Source organism: Osmia lignaria, chromosome 15 (genome assembly GCF_051020975.1).
Source record: "Osmia lignaria lignaria isolate PbOS001 chromosome 15, iyOsmLign1, whole genome shotgun sequence".
Taxonomy (NCBI): domain Eukaryota; kingdom Metazoa; phylum Arthropoda; class Insecta; order Hymenoptera; family Megachilidae; genus Osmia; species Osmia lignaria.
Window position 1 is genome coordinate 13,471,652 of NC_135046.1, and position 15,876 is coordinate 13,487,527.

At 34.8% G+C, this 15,876-nt stretch overlaps 1 protein-coding gene across 5 annotated transcripts in view; it reads left to right on the forward strand.

The window, feature by feature from the left end:
* nAChRalpha6 (nicotinic acetylcholine receptor alpha6) overlaps positions 1–15,876 on the forward strand; it is a 112,553-nt gene that overhangs the window by 75,211 nt on the left and 21,466 nt on the right. For 3 of the 5 annotated variants that reach the window (XM_034332851.2, XM_076692427.1, XM_076692428.1), the window contains exon 9: positions 5,217–5,303. In XM_034332851.2, the coding sequence (XP_034188742.1) occupies positions 5,217–5,303 (87 nt within the window). Of the gene's footprint in view, positions 1–5,216; positions 5,304–11,220; positions 11,308–15,876 lie in introns of all 5 variants that reach the window. The other 2 variants (XM_034332848.2, XM_034332852.2) reach the window with 2 other exon arrangements.

A 15,876-nucleotide genomic window follows, 5' to 3' on the forward strand; every position in this document is an offset into this window, starting at 1 on the left:
TTAAAGTATACTACAGTGTAACTCCATCCTTTCTCGCAAATGGTCCATCACGGGCCTTGTCTTCTATGTACATACATATTATATATGTACAAGATCTGAGAATATAGAACCCAGACGTCTGGGACAGGGACCGTCCACGTCAGCCCCACGTCAGGTCAGAGTTCTAGTGGACGGTTCCCGAGACGAAACGCCATCATTTTTCCGCCGGCATCCTAAGTAAGTACACTAATTTGATATGTTAGAAAACTCTGATTTCCTACAAATGGAAACCAGAATATCAATGAAACGCTTCTATAGCGCGATTCGTTAAGGTTTAAGCTTTAATTTGATGTATCATAAGTGTCGTTTTGTCAAATTTTTATGTCATGAATTTCTTTCGGTCTTTTCACGTTTGAAAATCAGGCTGATTGATATACAGTTAGGTGAAATTAGAGATAACTATGATTCCGAAGGTATGGCGAATAATCGGAATTTCTAAAGAGAATCTTATTTCTGAACTGGATATACCTGAGGCTACGGACGATGATGAAACTCTGCTGGAATGGAATTTCTATGATATTATACTCTCTCTTCCTTCGTGTCGGCCATTGGCTCAGCTATTAAGTAAGAACAGCTGCACACCGGTACAATATTCCGAATAACTTGATATTATGAATACGTTTGGGAAATTCGACGAATTACGGGCACCTGGGAAATTTCCTTCGATATCGTTGAAAATGAAATGCTTTGATTGTTGAGTTGCAAAGCAAATGAAACTTTTGCTACTTTTCAACACCTCCGCTTACAAAGAATCATAAAGTTTAAGTTATTGTACCATAAATAAATTTCAATTTGACTTATGGTTTGCTATAATCACTTGTCAGCCATTTTGTATTTAAAATATCGATAGTGCTCTTATATAACTATTTTCAGTCAGTCATTGATACGTAACAATTCTTCATTTATGTATGGAGATAGACTTTTTTGAATCACCCTCTGTAGTGCGCGGAAAATGATCCAGAAACGTTGCATAATCAAATCCTTTTCAGGATGAGCATATTCGTGTGTATGTGTTTGTTGGCGAAGAACAAGGTACGAAGAGCGGGAAATGGATGGAACAGCGCAATTAAAACATAATTGCGGCTCGTTTGTCGGGCTATGCATGTCAGAACTGCTGTCGTCGAATCACAAGAAGGATTTCTTAAAAATTATCCTCGTCACGTGCAATTTCAAGGAGATAAAAGAATCCTATTTACAACTCCTGATTTTGACTTTTTTTTTTTTTTTTTTTTTTTTCGTTTATTTTTGAATTCCGAATATTTCTCAGAAAAATTGTTTATTTTTCTAAGTGGAACATTTTTTACAACAATTCGAGATTGGCAAAAGATAGAAACTATAAATTCCTGTAAAGAAATTGAGGAAAAGTTTCGTGTTTCGAGATTCAATTCAAACTGGAAGCTTATTAGGAATTCAAGCAACGAACCATCGAGCTTTCGAACCACTTCTTTTCCGGTGAGCACGCCTTGAGCTATGCCCTTGATTGTTCGCGATTATATCGAAGCATACCGTCCCAATTTCCGCTACCGTACAATCAAAGTCCACGGAAATCCTCCACGAGATACCTTCGAGGAAGAAACGAATTTTCCGCCATTTTCTAACACGGAAGTCGATTGCTTGGTGATACGTGAAGAAATTTGCCGACTTGTAAGGATTTACAGCCTTACGGCTCTTCTTTATTTCTCAATCAGTTGGTTTTCATAATTTTTTTAAGGAGAAATCATAGAGTCAGCGGAAAATTGATTGCACGAGAATATTTTCTTATAATTTGAGGGATAATAATGTTAATTCCTTTCGACTTGTGCATACCTACTACCACCATTCGTATCCTCAATTTTAAGCTCCAAGATGGAAGCTCAGAAGTCGGTTTATTCTCAGTCTAGTAGAACAGCTACCAAAACTGTCAGATTTCCTCAAAGTTTCCCGGAGTGACTCGAGTTCTCTTCAGCTTTTGCCTTTGGAACAGATACAATGTAAAGTGACAACAATAGAGATCTTTCTTATCCAGATTTCCTACGGGAATTTACTTCCGTTCGTCAGGATAAATTGTAATTATTATGCTTGTCGAGTGTGAATAGACTTCGGATGATGCACGACCCATCGCCATTCTGATTTCAAACATAAATAATGAAAAATAATACCATAATGACGATGAGCGACAATTTATTAACCAATCTTATCCATGATGGCCAACAGTTTATCATTATGGAGCAAAAAGTGCAGCTCTTTAGCGGAGGCGTTATTGCAACATCCATGAATGAAATTTCCATAATATTATGCCGTTGTAAATTCCGGCTGGTTTCGGCACATCGCGAATTTCATTAACCGGATAAATACGGAGGGTGTGCAGACCTAGCATGTTAAGGCTAGCAAAAGCGACACCGACCCTCTTCACGGAAAGTGTATTTGATTGAGAATTACCATGACAAAAGGTTCGCTCGTGTCTGTGCCTGTGCCTGTGCCTGTGAATACACATGAGCCAAGTGAACGTTCTGTTGGATAAAGGCTGGAGCATCATTTTCATAGACCGATTCTCCTTGTTAGACCTACAACGTGTTCTAAGATTCGTCTATGATTTGTCAGAATGCAATCGAGGATTTTGGTACTGTGATAGGAATGAAAGTTTCAGAGAGTTTCAAGTTAGCGATGGATTTAAGCTGAATTTGAATAGGATTTGAATTGGGTATTCAGGGTGAAAAGGTATTTATTCGAGTGTTGATTAACGAATTCATTGATATATTGAATATAAAATTGTTAGGGTTTCGACGATCGGTGTTCGAATATATCGTACATACGAGTATAGAAGTTTCGAATTGCGGTCTGTTGTTAGCCCCACTGACGGACGACGAGTTCTCCTACAAAATGGTTGATGGGAAATTAAATCAAAAAGAATTGTGTGTGACCGATTTCGATAATTTTTATTTAATTTAATTCGTCTTATGACTTCTGAACAAATCCAAAATTGATGTAATGAGATCCATGATGACATAAAATATTCCGTAATATTATAATTGAATACACAGTGTCAGTTACGTGCGTGATTAAATAGCAATGTAACTAAGCGAAATACAAGCGTTCGAAGCTAATTGTAAGGAACTAATTGCCGGCTTTCCTCGACCCCATTTTCCATCCACAGACCCAACAAGCCCGGATGTTATTGGCGGTTTGCCACCTGCAACGGATCCACCTTGTCGCGGTTCGTCGAAATTTCACCTCGAACTCTTATCCGAGCCTTGTCGGTTACAGCTTCTGAAGGAATTAAAATCTCTTTGCAAAGAAACACGATCGAAATTTTTCTGTTTAACTCTTAACAATGGTAGCTCTATAAACAAGCTAAAATTCGTGAAATCTTGATGGTTGCATTAAACACGCTGAAAACTTAAGTAACTGTAACAGTACGAAACATCCTTGCGTTCAAAATACCATAACCAGAAACGTGTTAATCCGCTTTCTAAGTTCCACGTTATGGAAATTATGCAAATTAACTTGGTATAACGGTGTACGTGTACTTGCACGATAACAGCAATATTTGTTTGAACGTGGACAACGATAAACTAATCTTTGGTATCTTCCGTCGCGTGAGTTCTTTGATAATGGATGCGATTTGATGACAGAAAAGTCTCGCAAACAAAATAACACTTATGGCAGATTAAATTAAAGCTTAAACCTTAAAGTTTATTTAATGCGTTGTTTCAACGTAGAACCAGCCACTCTGTATTTAGAATATTTATTACCGTCACTTTCCTGAGAGTGTATGCTTCAAATTGATATACCATAAGTGCCATTTTTTTTTTTTTTTCACTTTCCATGTGACGTGTAACAATTTAATATTAGGTTTCCTATAAACGATTGAAATACATATAATCAGCCAATCTTTATAATTAATGAATAATGACATGTATAAATATTCGAGGTTGAGTAAGGAGTAAGGGGGAAGAGAAATTGAAATTAATGGAAAATTCGGCTTGACTGAACAGAAATTATGGAGGGCTGGATCGTAAATGACGTCGGTTATTATGTAATAATGCAATTCCAGACACGTTAACCGCATCGCGTAAAGTTATTAACGAGTGAGCTGACTCTGTGTTTGCAGCATGGCTTCGCAACGAGTTACGCGGCTTGAAATACTCGTTGACGCGTGCGATTATGGTCACGAAATCGTGTAGGCTTGCAACCGGAAATTACGGAATCTTTGGTTCACCGATATACTCTGCGTTATAACGCAAAGGGAAATCATAAAGCAGCGTGAAATTAATAGTAATAACGGTTTGTTGAAACCACTTTAGTTCATTTTCAAGATTTACAAAGCAAATTTTAATTAGAGGTCTGCTTTATATTTTTCGTATTTTATGTAATCAATCATGTAGTTTTAATAATTTTTAGAATTCTAATAAGACTTTATTAGAAGCATCCGAAGATATTAATTTCAGCAACAAAATTTGTTTGAGAAGGTATAATTTTTTAATTGACGACATTCTACTTCTTCAAAATTCACAAGGGTTGTGGTAGTACCTCGTATCAATTCTCACAGGCTAATTTATTCTGCAATCCTTGTTTTCAAAAACAATTGAACTTTGAAATCGTTCATCGAACTCTGCTAGACAGTTTAAATTCTTCCCAAAACTTGGTAGGATTTCATCGTGAAACTTTAGAAGACCCTTCAACAGGATAAGATCTAACCAACCGAACGACAGTATTACCCAGAAATTTCAGAGAAAAGGGATTTTCATCGAAATTCAGGAGAAAAGCAAGGGTTTAGTGAAACGAATTTAGTTTAAAGATGTTCGTCCTGAAATAATTCATTTTGATGACTCTTATATTATTGCTGAAAAAAAAAATTTGTTCAATTTCATTTTTCATTCCACCTTTTCAATTATACAAAATAAAAAAGGTATTAAAAATTACAAATTAATACAATACCCTATTCAGATAATAAAATCAGGAGGCTGGGTCCCTATATCGAATTGATTGGAAAGTTTAATATTCAAATAATTTTAAAATATTTAATTAATTTAAAACATTTGCAATTTCAATTAAAAAAATATTAAATCTTCCAATAGTTATTCTTATCGTTAATTAAATATCTTCTAGCATTGACTGCCACATACATACCTATGTACGTAAAAAATGAACAAGTATTGTTGAGTGATATTTTAAAAAATCTTCTCAAAATATCACAGGAGTGACGATTCTGCTGTCGCTGACAGTATTCCTGAACCTCGTGGCAGAAAGCATGCCGACGACCTCGGACGCAGTTCCCTTAATAGGTACCTATTAATTATCCCCATGATAATTAACGTATTTCAACCCTGGCAAAATGTGTGTCATAGTCTCTTTGTTTCGTGTCCTGTAAATACATATGTGTATACACGTCCATGATGTTTTGTGCCTGTCGTTACGCATTCACCTTGAGATAACCATCTTTCATGAAAATTACACGAAGATGGATTAATAAAATCTTGAAGATCGTTCAGACTTGGCAACAAATTTTTTCTATTTTAATTTATGGTTTCAAGAATATGGGACGCCATGATAAAAAATAACAATTTCATGGCTTTTCTGAATCCAAAAACCATTTTAACACACCCTGTTTATCTGATCACTTTTCGTTCTGATATTTTCAAATTTTTGAAAATTATTCTTTTATATTTTGAAAATACAAGATGAATGAAAAATGGCTCTGATATTTTAGCTTGATTTAACAAGCAATTTTCAAATTAACCGTGCTGGTGTTAAATCCGGTTTATCGGTTAAGAATTTTCATATTTTCCATGAGGGGAAATAGGTTTCCACGCTAACCGCGAAAAGAAATTTAATTTTCGTCCGAGTGGTTTGGTCGAGTTGCTGTCCGCCACTTTCGGGTCGACAAACTCCTCCTCCTGATTTCCGGCTGTAATCGAATGAAAAATTCTATTTAATCAGGAAACGAATTATGAACCACTTTCACGTATGAAAATTGCAAGATTTACAAAATAATAATAATGTTCTATTTTAGAAATTTGATTCAGAATTATACTGGAAATTATGAATTATTATCGTTAATTTTCCATCGTTTTCAAGAGACAATTGAAATACCAAAAATCTTTCAGCAAACAATTGGAATGCAACTTGAACGGGCAGCAGTAATGCGAGCAATTCTTGCATTAATTAACGACGCATACTCTCGCTTTAATTAAGCCCAGTTATCGTGTTCGCACCGCATAATAAGCAACTACCGATCGAGAGGAACGCTCTCGAATCGTTCGGTGAAATTTTCGTGGAAAACAATAAGAATTTTCATTACTTTCAAATAAAACTTAAAAAATTAAAAAATAAAGTCAAACAAACATTTAAACCTGTTATTAAAAATATTTATTTTATGAATTCAGAACGAAAAGTAATGAAAAATAAGCAGGAAATTATTGAAATAAAATTTTAATAATTTGAATTAACTCTTGGTTGTATAACTTTCTTTTAATTTTTATTTTTTATTTTTTAAATTTATTTCAAAAGTGATTATTTTTCTTTGAACATCCCCTTTTAGACCCCTCAGCCTTGTGTGACATTAATGTTTAGATAATTACCCCGTTGAAAAATATTATCTCAAGATAAATAGTGAATTTCTTAATTGCCCATGAAACCGAGTCTATACAAATGGAATTACTATGAAATTACCATGGAACAACTATGTTATGATTAAATATCGCTGATACTTCCACTTTGTATTGAAAGTTTCTTGGGCAGCTGTAAATCTTCTTCACCCCCATAAAAAAGTGCACGGTTACTTTGTCATCCCATTTTTTATGTATTGTATTAATTATTTATAATACTGTCCTGTGACAGTCCCATGTGTTAGAAAAAATACATTAATTAACTCAATTATCCCCATATTCCGGTGTGATACTTTAGAGAATTATTACTGGTAGCAGCGAAACTCGTAGGTATATTGCTGTGTTAATTGCCTGTTGAAAGGTCCCATAGTTAACCCCATAGTCTACCGTTTTACCCTTGGGGGTTTAGCAAGGGATAGTCCATCAGTTTATCGGGAAACTCGTGCAAACAGTAAGTTCAATTTCATGCTTTAATACGCGTTACTTATGCTATAACACGATCAAACATTGTTTAAATTAAACAATTCATCATTTTCTTAAGTTTTAACTGACACAGTATAATACTTGTCTGAACGATCTTCCGGGTGTATTGAACCTGAAAAATCAAAGTCATTTGTGATTATTTTTTTCTAAAGAAATCATGAGGTAAATGAGAAATTTATTATATACATTTTAAAGTATCTTTATAAGGAATATAAAAATACTTTGGAACTCTTTTTTTATCTAACAAGATAACGAAGATACAGCTTCTTCAAGATGGCTAGTTTTAACGAAAGCGGTTTAACTGAGTTACGATGAGACAGCCGTAACTCTACCATTTCGCAGAGTATAGAAACTCTAAAAATATTATCGTTCAACTTAAGATATGAACAAAAAAATGTATATAACAGATTTTCAGTTTAGTTTACCGTATAAGAAAGAAAAAAAAAAAATCATGAAAGATGGCTTTAATTATTCAGGTTCAGAATGGTGTACCTTCGACTAATAGCACCTCAAAGACGATTCTAAGGACAAGTAACAGGGGAAAAAACAGCGATGGAAGAAGAAATCAATTCATAATGAAATCCTTGGCTACTAATTAAATTATCCTTCAGTTCTAAAGAATATCCTATCATAGTAGCTTTATGAAAGAAGGATAGATATACTTCCTGTTGGATTCTCTTAAGTTAGGCTGTCTAGGTCGAATTAGACTCTCTTGGTCACTTAGGCTAATTAATAGACCTCTATCTAAAATTAAAAAAGGAAAAAAAAGAAAAAGACAATCGTTTTGGGGTGAAAAATTTCACGTAAGTTTCAAACCGATCAGCGCTTACTTCTTTATTTATTTTCCGGTCCCATCAATTCTCCAGGGAAACCAATAACCACGATGTGGCCACACTTCCCAAAACAGTTCTCAATCAAGCCGAAGCAACTGTAGTGGCTGAGAAACTTTCTTTGCCGGGCAATTAGCGGGACACGTGGTCTGTCCGGGGGCAAATTAGTTGGTAACGAGCGATCGGTGAAACTTGAAGCTTTTCGTGACTTCGATCGAGGGTTGCATTACTCTGATCCATCGTGGCAGCTGTTTAATGAACATCGGATCCGTGGGCAATTAAAAGCCGTCGGTAATTTGTTCGAGTGTCCTTTTGCCAATGGACGGCAGAGAGTTTTAGAGATTTAATGGGAATCTTTAAGTGAACTTTAGTAGACGCTGCCTCGAAAGGAATTGTTTATTTGATGGGTAATTAGGTTTCTGATTGTTTGAGGTGATGAATGTTCAGTTTGAGACGAAGAGCAATCAATTTGGAAAGTTTTCGATCGTTTTAAGACTTAACCTGCACTTTACAGTAGTCTAGGTCAATAATTTAGCTTTGGTAGAGAAGACAACTTCCATGGATTTTCAATGAAACAGGGGTAAAACGATAAGTTATAAGGCCATGTAGTAGAGGTTGAGTTTTAGAAGTTTCTCCAGTGGTTTTTACGTTTTATGGGAATTTCAGTAGTATAGGTCAACGATTAATACCCAACAGAAGTAAGCTGGGTTTGAAATCTATGCTCTCAATAATTTTCAACAGTAATATGATAAATTGTAAACTGAGATGTTGAAGGAATTCATTTTTAGAAAGTTTCTTAGTCGTTTTTGGTTCTTATATAAATATCAGTAGTGTAGGTCAATAATTAACAGCCAAGGACAGTGAGTTGGAACTGAAACATTTTGTTACATTAATTCTAAATAGTAACACGATGAACTATAAACTTATATAATGAGGGAAGTAAATTTTTATACATTTTCATGGTTTTTTCAAAGTTTTATGTAAATATTAGTAGTATAGGTCAATAATTGACGCCCCAAAGAATAGATTTAGGCTTGAAATTGTTTACAATTCCTGTTTCCTTGAATGAAAGTATTAAGTACACTATGAACCGATACTAAATTTTTATATAGTACTAAACAATTTATGAAATAAATTTCATCATACTGTCAGTGGTCCCTTTATCCTTATCTTAAATCAGCTTCAACATTATCCAATTTCCTTCCAACCTCGACCGCTCACCGATCACCGCAATAATTGAACATTTTCCATCGACCCATTTGCCCATGCCCATTACCTTCGGTCCAGCAACACTAGAAACCATCGATTTCACTCGGTTACAAAAGAAAATCCAGCTAGCATACAATTTCAGCCGTGAAAATCAAGCGATTTGCTAATTCTCCGACCGGTCCTTTTGCAATCTGGTTACGTTACACGTTCCCATTATGGTCGAAAATAGCCCAGTTCGATAGAACAGGAACGGTGTTACGCATAATATGATCCCCTCCCATGTTCAATGGTCTCTTTGATTTCCATTATATTCGACAATCAAATGCCATTACTTCGCCAGTTTCACAGCAACACGAATCGTTCGAATGGAAATAAATCAAATAAATCAAATAAATCAAATGTCAGATGGGATGAACAAAAAAATGGACCATGGATAGCGAAAGACAATAATTTTATGGTTTCTAGGGGTGTATAGACGTTAATCAGTAAAAACTGAAAGGGTGATATTGAAAATTCATTTCCGGAATAATTTTCCAAAGGTTCATTTGTGAAATTGCATCGAGCACGTCGAGAAACTAATTAATTTTCTCGCTTGTCAGCATATTGAGCACTCTTTTGTTTGTTAAGGAATGTTGAGTTGAACGCTTGCATCAAGATAAAGCGACCTTCGCATCAATAAAATAATTTAATTTATCATAAAAATAATACATTGCTTAAAAGCCTTAAGAACATTTTCTTAAGAATATTTAGATTACAAAGGTTGATCAGTAGTATAGGTCAATAATTCCTGCCTGACGGTCTCATTTTCTTCAATTTCAATTAAAAATCTTCAATGGAGATATTTGAAATATTTTTTTCCGCTTTATTCTATTGTTATATTAAATTTAGTCACATATTTTTCACGCTATATGATCCCGCTCCATGACTGTAAAAGGTTCCAAATTCTCCATGAGTAATTACTATTTTATCTCCAAGTTCCTGGTGTAAAAGTTTAATGGAGCAGCGAGCAAATTTGTGAGAGCTAAACTGGAGCAATTAACAGCTCCGAAGTATCGAATCGAATTGAATAAAAAACCTTTTCCCTTTTCTTTCTCTCTTTTTGAATTTGTTGTGCATTGCCTGGAGCTTTATTAATTCTCTTCCCTTTTTTTCTATAATAAAACCTTCCAACATATGCTCTTACTATAAGAGATACAGAATTGTTAAATTATTTTTAAAAAGTTGAGAAGAAAATAACTTTCAACAATTCATACCATTATTTCTTAAACGGCAGTATTTCAAATTTCTTTGAAACCACAGAGCGTGATAACGATGAAAATCGAAGGGTTATAATAATTCGATCAATGGCACTCTTTACAAAGTAACGCGAATTACCTACATTCCAGTAGACGTCCCCGATGCATTTGAACCGTAATTACAAGATCGTCGAGAATTCGAGCATAAAATTGAAAGGATTAAATTTCACAGTCATTACCGTGAAAATTTCAACCGCGATGAGAGTATTACAAGGCGCCATTCTTCAAGGAAAGATATCAGAATGGTTACCCATTCGCAGGAAAGTTATCTGCTTGTTTCATGGAGGACATAGGTACATATGTACATATATGGTCGAGAAACTTATTCGAGGGCCACCGAGGGCCACCCTTCTTTGTTTTTCAAGTATTTGGGCTTAGGGACAAAGTCATTTCTCACCGCTGTCAGACAGAGAGTCTACTGTCCTGTTCCATTTCAGCTTGAAATTTTGCAAAATCCTGCTGTCCATGGCGCAGGACTAGCGTCTGTAGGCGTCCATAGCAAAGAGCTTACGTCTTTAAGCGTACATGATAGATGCAGAATTAGTTTTGCAGGCGTCCATGGGCGTCCATAGCACAAAATTTTGGTGTCCATGGACGTCTACAGCACTGGACAGACGTGCGCGCAATACACAGGGCAAAATATGTGTCTATAGGCATCTACAGGCAGAGGAGGGGTATCCGTAAGCGGGACGAGTGGGACAGAGTGAGATTTTGGTTAGGTTTGTAAAACGATGATGATATGGATGATGAAAAAGCAGGGCTCTACGACTGTTTCAGGAGTGACCATCTTGTTATCGCTGACGGTGTTCCTGAACCTTGTCGCCGAGACTCTGCCTCAGGTCTCCGACGCTATACCTCTCTTAGGTACATTGACTTTCTGCAAATAGACGTGTGCCAGTGTGGATGAAATATGTTTCCCTTTTCTATTTTCTTTCCTCTTCTTTCTTCTAATGCTCGATGACGTTTTTGTTGCTTTCTTGCTTGAGACAATGATTTTCACGTTTGGCTTTGTTGCATCTTTCAGTTTGAAAGGTTTAGCGATGGAGATACTTTGTTAGTGTTTGATATAATTGTTATTTCTTTTTCTTTTCTTTTTGGTAATTTTAGATGGAACAGTGCACTCCGTGTTTCTTTCGTTTTCATTGAAATGAGAATTATGATGGTTAGAGGTTTGTTGTATTTTACGATAAATATTTATGTAGATTATACAAACATTTACATTAAGACACTATTAATTTATCACACAATTTACATTTTAAATTAAACATAAAAATTACTACACAGATCTCTTTTTTCAATGTTTAATAACGAAATTTGAAATTCAGTTGAATTGCAATACAACGAGGATTCCCTTTCCTCAATTTAAAACGACCTTCCGTTGTCTATAGTTCGAAAACTTCCATGTGAACTCGTCAAGACTTAATTAAATAAGTTCTCGCGATAGTTCGATACCAATCTGTGTACGTACATACCGGAAATCCTCTATAACTAGGGCGGGTTCGTACACTTGGTCGAATGTTGTCACCTTTTATTATGTTTTTTGTTTTAACTTTCTGTAAATATTACTGTACCGTGAATAATTAACTACTGCACTTCAGGAATTAATTTATCCCCACCATTTTGCCGAGTAGGTACAAAAAATCGATTATAAATATACAATAAACTGTAGGTAATAGATTTTTTGATTTACTTGATGATTTAGAAGAAGAAAAATTTGATGAAAAGTAACATTGATAAATAAATTCTTCTTACCTGCCCGGTTTTTTTTTGATCAGTGATCAAACACGATTCCCTTTCAATTAATTTCCCTGGACGATCCAATATCGCGAGTGTCATCCCCGGCGAAGAAAACGCCGATTTCTTTGACAGAACGGAATCGGAAGCGGAACACCCTCCGCCGGAACAAAGACGGAGTCTGACAACGAACGAACCCGACGATTGGGGCATTTTAATTTACTTCGATCCTCCGATAAAAGCTGTGCCAATCTAAATGGACGGGTAGAGAAAAAAACGTAGAAAAGTAAAGGCAGCAAAGGACGTTGAAATTCAACGGAACACCGCGTTTCCGGTCAAAGTTTTCAATGCAATAACAAGCTGAAGCTTCTCGACAGTTTCCACCGATACACCGATGTCCAAACTTTGTCGAACGATCATGTTTTCCTATCTTTTTGCCCTTCTAGCTTTCGACAGCAAATGGCGTTTTACCTTTTTGCCCTGAAAATGTCCAAAGGGTCCTTAAGAGGATGATTTCTGAACAATAGTTGGAAACAATAGTTGGTATTCTGATGAAATGTTATTTGTCAGAAATTATAATTGAACGAATTTCGATTGACTTCGTGGTTTAAGAGAAGAAAAATAATAATCAAAGATGAGTTTGATTCTCAGAGTAGTCCAACTTCTTTAACTGCTTATAGACCTTCGCCATCTTGAATTTGATCCACGAAAATCGACGTAATATCATACGAAATCATCATCTCTCCACAAGTAAAGTGCTCGTTAATTGACAATGTCATGGTACAGGGTTGTCAGAGAAGTTCGAAAGGTGCCATGCTGTCGGATACGTTCACTTAATTATCGTACTTAGCTTGAGAACGTATCGGGTAAAGTGACGTTAAATGTATTTGCTGTTCTCTTACCTTCTGTGTCTTCGAATACTTTTATGGGAAATGATAAAAATTTCGAATTTGTCGTTGCGAAGAAAGCTCGACGAGAGAAAGAACGCGTCACACTAATTCGCAGACAGTGTTGTCACAGCAGGCTTACAACTCGTTTCTCTCGTTACATTCGTGAGATGCTTTTACATTTTCTCATTTCACTCTGTCCGTGTTAGAAGATAGTATTTTCTCTGTGCCCGTCTTACCACCACGTGAAATATCACTTCGTGTATATCTTTTCGCCTTTCAACCTCCATTTCTAGCTCTGTTTGAAAATTGGAAACAATTTTTATTGAAAAAAGAAACTATTATTATTTCTTAGAAAATGCTTTACACTAATCGTAAGATTCATTTAATCGGAAAAATTCAGAGCAATTTTTCATAATTTTTTCTAGAAAAACTGTGCCGACTTTGCTAAAAGACTCTGTTTAGGTGTTCTCTTTCAAAGGCATCACAGTGAGGCCGCTGTAGCTCCGCCATTTTGGATAGTATAGAAAATCTAAAAATATTCCCCCATAGTTTAAGAAATATACAAGAAAATGACTGTAACAGATTTTCAATATACGTCGTAGCTTTCTCAGAAAAAAATTATTAAAAATGTGCGGAAACGTAATAGGTGTTTTAACGCGTGTTCATCTATTCAAGATGAGTCATTAAGGAAGTTGACGGTCGTTTTCACGGTTTTCCATTCAATTCGTACTTTTTTTTTTTTTTTTCTATCTCCGGTCATTACGACACTCTTCCTACGACTATATTCCTTGGTGGATCTCCTTTCAAGCCCGGGGCTACCTCCCACCGCGGCGAGTACTTTAATTATCCTGGCCTTTGTCCTCGTGTGCGATATTAAAAGCGCATCTGTAGGGCTTCAATTATATTCAAAAAAGCCCAGGAAACCGGCGCCACTTGTCGCAGACCGTTTCCTACGCTTTCATCTAACTTCCGCCATCACACTTTTCATTTGAGAATCGAGGACAATGCTGTTTAAGCGTTTCTTTACCGACCAAGATCGACCCACATTACATCCTGTTTAAATGATCAAAACCTGATGACTAACGCGTGTTACAATTTGTTACTGGGTCATTGTAAATCTTCATTAGAAATGGCTTACATTTTTCGAACCATTTCTTAATTACTGGGCCTCAGTAAACCATCAAACGTTTAATTACAAGACACATTTTTATACATTTTTATTCGTTTTTAAATTTAATCATACAAATGAGTGCACTGTTCTATATTATTAATTAATTAATTAATTAATTAATTACCGAAATTAAAATGAAACTTGAATTCAAAAAATGAATCATTATGTACTTATAGATATACATCTTTAAAATGCTAATTTAAATTTTAATTTGTATAAATTTTTATTTAACCCTTGAATAGCAAAAACTGGATCCGCCGTCCGAGGGTTAATATCTCAGTGTGTGTCTAAATCGTGTAAAAGGGTACAAGTGTGTTTTTTCTTTAATTGATAATTAACGCTAGAACAACCAACACTAAAATTAAAATCAAATTTAAAAAATAAAAGATGTAAAAATGAATAATTACTGTAATTAAAAAGTTTTTTACAATTCATATTTTTTTTAAATAATTAGAGCTTGGTTATTTCAGTGTTAATGATCCAAATCGTTCTGAATAAATTTCCCAATTATTGTATCATGAATCCATGTTTAAAAATAATTCTATAGCAATCTTCTTAGGAAGTAAAAAAAAGAAAAACAGGCCGTTGTTCTCAAGACAAGAAAAAATTTCTGTTCCTTCACTTCTTTTATTTATTTCTTCTTCTTTTCCTGCTCACCTACATACGCCAGCAATTCTTCTTCATTTTATATGCTTTCTTTTCTGTTTTCGATAAACACAGAACTGCCTGGCTTCGTGTCTCTTCGAAAAGACAGAAATATTTAAATTTTTATTAAGTTGATGTTTTTCTTGGGACTATACAATCCCAAATGAAGATTATATGTATTTCAATAAGTTAGGTGCAATTAGGCGTAATTCTTAATATATTTTAACGAGAGATATTAAAAGTTTATTATTTCAAATTTCTTAGTAACCAGTTACTTGAAAATTTGATAAAAAGTTAATTGATAATGATTAGTTTAAATCTTTAAATTAGCCATGATGTATTTTCCCTAAAATTTTACTAAAATTCATTTGATACACGAATTTAATAATGGAAGTGGTTGAAGTCGTTGTTTTGGCTACAGTTGTACCGCACTCGGGTGAAGTGTACTTGTATTTTCAACAACGGTTGTTTGAGTGCAAGATATTAATTTGGGATAAAAGCTTTTGTTATCAATAATATCTCAACTCCACACAAACTTTCCTTTAATCTCTTTTTTATTTAATTCCAAAGACGGAGGCTTTGGAAGCTTTCACGTGAAAGTTGTATTGTTCAAAAAATTACATTCAAAGTATCTTATAAATAAGCTTTGATTTTTTGGACGTATAATCCTTTAAATAATAATAAAAGAGTCCTTGAAGGGGATCAGAATAAATGGTAAAAAAGTAAATTCTTCTAATAGTTGAAATTCCTTCATCATTATTGAAAATTATCGAAGCTATCTGGTTTTCAATAAGACCAACGTTATCTGGAATAGAATAGAGGAGACGTTTAAGTGTCGACGATCTATCAATTTCAGCTCAGCTTAAAATTCTTCATACCATACATAAAAGATTCGGTATTTAAATGAGTGTCGAAAGTGTTGAATTCTATCTCAACGTTGAAATTCTATCCTGAAAAGTTTTCATTCAAATTATTCTATAGGTAAAGAGTAAA